This window comes from Conger conger, chromosome 4 (assembly GCF_963514075.1).
Source record: "Conger conger chromosome 4, fConCon1.1, whole genome shotgun sequence".
NCBI lineage: Eukaryota > Metazoa > Chordata > Actinopteri > Anguilliformes > Congridae > Conger > Conger conger.
Window position 1 is genome coordinate 40,739,941 of NC_083763.1, and position 5,518 is coordinate 40,745,458.

At 37.2% G+C, this 5,518-nt stretch overlaps 1 protein-coding gene across 1 annotated transcript; it reads left to right on the forward strand.

Annotated features, from left to right (window-relative positions):
* The first annotated feature begins 2,638 nt into the window (after positions 1–2,638).
* On the forward strand, positions 2,639–3,512 carry sox14 (SRY-box transcription factor 14). Its single transcript, XM_061237320.1, has one exon. It carries the CDS (start codon positions 2,639–2,641, stop codon positions 3,353–3,355), a length of 717 nt encoding a protein of 238 aa, XP_061093304.1. The 3' UTR covers positions 3,356–3,512.
* The last annotated feature ends 2,006 nt before the right edge of the window (positions 3,513–5,518 follow it).

Here is a 5,518-nt window from a genome sequence, read left to right on the forward strand (position 1 = left end):
ACAATGTATTCGGATTTTCAAGCTGCATTGCGTTCAGATCGCTGGGGAGAGGAGATGGTATTGAAATGGAGTGGAGTGAGCAAAAAGGTAATGGAACGAAGAAACTGAATACAAAGCTGTTACTACCACTCTCATCAAGTTTTTTCCCTTTCAGTTCGAACTACTTTAGATGCAACTTTTTGTAGAATCAAAATATTTCCTGAATAAATTATAGGCCTACATGAAGATTGTTTTTTGTTATTATTCATACAAATATTACTACTCATATGAATATTAATAAGATCATCATTGTGTGTGTGTGTGTGTGTGTGTGTGTGTGTGTGTGTGTGTGTGTGTGTGTGTTTTCTCATGTCATGGTCTCCTTCCGTTCTAAGATTCAAAATTTTAATTTGACAAAGCTATACACAATGAACCAACATAATTATACGATACAAATACAGTAATAATACATTTTATTTAACATTGACCCTTCTTTAGGTCTGTATAGAACAGACAAATGATATAGCCTAAAAATGAGAAAAAAACAAAAAAGTATTTGAAAGTGATTAAGTACATACAGTTGGTAAGTGAATTGCATGCACAGGTGAATTTATCAGGGACCAGATATGGCTCAAGAATGAATTAAAAGTTATCCGTATTTTGTCACTGGAGGTGTATGGATGTTACTTACGTACTGCACTGGAAAACTGTGTTGGATAAACTCTGTACCTCTCAACACTGTAACAGCTGAATGTGTAAACACGGGCAACTTTTTTTCCATTTAGATCCATTACAATGATCCTGCGTAATTAAAACAATCTTACAATTAAATAGACAAATATATAATACAGTTGAATTGCCAGAACCAGCTGAACACCCCACGACAGAGGATGTTAAACACCTGAAACATGTATTCTCGTCTAATTTCGGTCACTACGAATCAAGGAAAGATTGCTTCATAGTTCCATGTGTCAGACATGTTTACACAGAACAAGACAAAATGTAGATTCTACTTCCAATGATAAAATGCATTCCAATAGTCATTTAAATCAAATGTGCGATACGTGAGCCTAATAATACACTATTAATTGGTTGTTCAAATTCTAATGGCGTACCAGAACCATTATGTCAGTAGGTACTTATACATTTCACTTAATAATCACAGCGGAGCGAGAAATAGGCCTATATCAACGTTTTTAGCCTCTGGGCTATTAAAGCAGTGGTCTGTTAAAAACACACTTGCAAATGTTATCTGTAAGATAAGGACGTGTATTTAAAATAGATTCCTGGCAGTAAGTCAATGAAGATAAGTGTAAAATATGCTAGTAGAATGAGGGTACACACATACATTTAATTATTATATCAGATTAAATCTGCATATCGAATCAAAAAGGTGGAAAGAACCGAAGAACAAAAACCAGTGTCGTTTGTCTGATATTTTCCGGACAATGATTGTTATCCAAAGGGCTTTTCAACATTGCTTTCAAAATTCAGAGTTTATCTTTGCAAGCCAATCTCAACCTTTCGAACGAACTCATTCAAAACAGATCCATGGGCATGTAGTATGTGCAGTCTTTCTGTTACGATTCGCAAAAACAGGTCCAAGGCAAGCTGTAACCGACCCCGTCCCACGAGACCTCTGGACAATTGTTCTCATTTAATAAATATTTAAATTTTAAATATATAGATATATAGATATTTAAAATATCTATCTTTACTTTTATATTAATAAATAATGTACACCTTTAATTTTGTGCAAAGCATATCAAACTTGATCTTGTTCTTTAAGAAGATGTCACCAGTGCTTTAAAAACATTTTACTTAACATAATGAGCTATTATAAACATAGACTATGTAATCGTCGACCGCTTATTCAAAACGAAACATACATTTGTAATTGGTGTTATGTTTGTTAGTCATAATGATGAATAACTGAACAAAATGTTATATACAGGCAAGCAGTAAAAATGCATGAAATGGCTTTCATATCTATTAATAAAATACATTAGTAACAATTGTTGTATGCAAGCTTAGTTCGGTCTCGTGTCTTTTTTGCTGTGCTGTTAGGATTTAATCCAGAAAAACTAGGTTTATGTTCGTAGCCTTTCGCGTAAATGGATTCGTGGAGTGAAGTGAGTAACCCCCCTTTCCTCCCCAATCTTTGTTTATGTAGTAATATACATATTTTCGTAAAGGTATTATGTTATTCTCTCTGTGCTGATTGGTGCCCAGGTTGGTGAGTGAACGCCCTGTGATTATGTCAGATTGCGTGCAGACCAAACCAGCCCAGCCTTTGAACTTCACCGCTTTTGGCTCTCATTCACCAGCTTTTCCTCATTTCCAAGCCAGGTGGTTTGCAAGGCGAGACACCTCCAGGAAAACCACATACTTTCAGACCAATCGACTTGGACTTGCACACCTCGGTGGATCTTGCGAGCGTGGCTCTTTTTCCTTGCTCCCCTTTGCGCTGATCCTTAAACTGCAGAATCGAACACTGGATTTTTCTTTAGGCTATTTCCTTTTTCCGAATTCTGTACACACTGCTCATTCGATAAATGATATGAGCAGTGTCTGTCTCCGGGACAGGTGAATACATTTCCAGGTTGGTTTAACAACTTTTAACAATTATTGTAAAGGGGACTAAACGTGAGCTCTGAAAATGTCAAAGCCAGTAGATCACATCAAGAGACCCATGAATGCCTTCATGGTTTGGTCCCGGGGCCAGAGGAGAAAAATGGCACAGGAGAATCCCAAAATGCACAACTCAGAAATCAGCAAAAGACTTGGCGCAGAATGGAAGCTGCTATCAGAATCGGAAAAGCGACCGTACATTGATGAGGCGAAGAGACTGCGAGCACAGCACATGAAAGAACACCCTGACTACAAATACAGACCAAGACGCAAGCCCAAGAATTTACTCAAGAAAGACAGGTACGTCTTTCCCCTTCCCTACCTTGGGGATACGGATCATTTGAAAGGACTTCCTGTATCTGCCACGGACACTCTTCTGGGATCCTCAGAAAAAGCTAGAGCGTTTCTGCCGCCGACATCGGCACCTTACTCTTTCCTCGACCCAAGCCAGTTCAGTTCTAGCGCAATTCAGAAGATGACAGAGATGCCCCACACTTTGACTACCAGCACTTTACCATATGCTTCTTCGTTAGGATACCAGAATGGCGCTTTTGGAAGCTTGGGCTGCCCGAGTCAGCACACCCACACTCACCCATCACCCACAAACCCTGGGTACGTCGTACCCTGTAACTGTACCGCCTGGTCAGCGTCGAGTTTACAGCCCCCGGTTGCCTACATACTTTTCCCGGGTATGACCAAAACTGGGATAGATCCCTACTCTTCAGCACATGCTGCTGCTATGTAACTGACTAATTTCCTAAACTTGAATACAGCAATGCATGTAAATAAGAACATCAAGTCAAAATAAAATGATTAAACTAAGGAAGCCATGGACTTCTGTTTTAAAGGAAAACGAACTAAAACTTTTTATGATCACAAACAGGACGTTTCTACAAAGACCTCCGCACGGAACTTGGAATAGCTCTAAGGCAGGTGCCCTGTGAACTCTAAGAATTGTAAATGTTAAAGCGTTTATCAATGGCCACGGACTAGGTGGTCTTTACGTTTATTTATTATGTGCATTTTGATGCTATGAAACAGTTTTGTTTAATTATTAATATTATAATGATCTTATTTTCAAGACATTTTGGTTTGCACAATTACGAAGTTGTCTCCTGTATAATGGAATGTTTTTTGGCACTCAGAAGTTTTAAAAGATGATAAGGATCATAATTGGGACATCTGAGTAAAAATCGGGATATATTGTTTATATTTATTAAACAGACACATAAAACTAGATTGTTTATTTAAAATATCAAATGGAAAAATATATACTTTCTATTATTTTCATTTTGACATTTTTTCTGTGGTCCAGTGATAATAGTAAAACCTTTATTTGATTTTAGAAATAACTTCAAATATGAAGTCAGGCAGTTAATGTTGTATTTTCATCTGAGATGGTAATTTAACCTGTCATGTCATTGAAAGGAAATGTATCCAAAAGGATGTTACCTCGTTTCTCTGTTCATTTGCCGAGCAAAGACATTTTGAATAAAGACAATCTGTCTTCTAAACATATTTAAAAACCTTGTATGATTATGGTCCCTTAATGTAATTCCACCGGGAGATTAGTGGCCGAACTGAATTTCGTCAAAATTGACTTGTGCAGAAATGCATCCTGACAGATAAATTTAAGAGTGCTTGCATTTTTCATTTGAAAATGCAGAAGTTGACAGCCGGTCATTGAAGCCAATGTTTTGCACAGTTTACATTGCATTTTGTAGTTGAAATTTAGACCTAGGCTATATTTTATAATTTCTCAAAAAGTCTGTGAAAACAAAAACTAAATTAAACAGGTGCATGTCGTGTTCATCGTGATTATGTAACATTTAACTATTGGTTCGATTTGTTTATTTGCTTCATTTACTTCATTCTAGTCAAAACGCGGTAAATGTTTTATATAACAACGCAGCCAAAAACAAGGGTGGCTTGGTCATATTGTCATAAACAATTGTCAATGCTTGACGAGAAACCCTAATCGGCCACGTCGTTATGAAGTTTTTTTTTAGGCTATTAGGTAGCCTACAGAGATCTGTTTCGTATAAATTGCCATTGGTGCTTCTGAGAAAATGTTAGCGTACAATGAAAACGTTCTTATTGCTACAAGGGATCCGAAAAATATAACAACCTAATGGAAATACTTTTTGTACGTTGCTTTTAATAAAAGCGTCTGCTAAATAAAATGTAATCTAAAAAAGTAGGAATGATATTTAAACTGAGACAAGAAGGGGGGAAATCAGTTTGAAGTGGGGGTGGTTTAGAAAAGTTTAGCCACGCTGTTTAGCATCACAAAACATTCCAAAGAGAGGAACAATTATGGAAAGAGGTTTCTCAAGCATGAATCAAAGCCAACCTATAACTTTCCGTGTAGCTCAATTAGGCCTGCAGTGAAAAAGACTGAGAGAAACTGCATCACTGAGTATTCACTTTTAGAGAAATTAGAAATGGAAAAATCTCTATTAGCTTGGTGGGACAGTAGCACGACCGAGGTCACCCAGTCTGACATAAACTGTCACTCTCAATTGCGATATAGGCTACATCGTTCTCTATAGAAGGTCTCACGCTAAATTTAAACACGTATTTTATTTTACTGTTGTCCATTACTTTTGCTGCCACGGGCAAATTTGCGAGGACGCTTATTCAGAGGTTTTATAGAAAGGCCTAGATTACTATAAAACGCTGGACTTCTTGTGTAACCCATTAACCTATTTTAGGCTACATATTAAACGAATATCATTGAAACGTGCTCAACTAGAAAACAATTACTGCGCATTTTCAAACGTGCAGCCTACATGATGATCACCGTTGAAACCAAACATGGCCTATTTGTTCAATTACAGCAATTGAACTGTGTTTGAATCAAGAGTAGCTGCCACTTCCTTCCGCAGTTCAAGTATTGTCTTCCGTG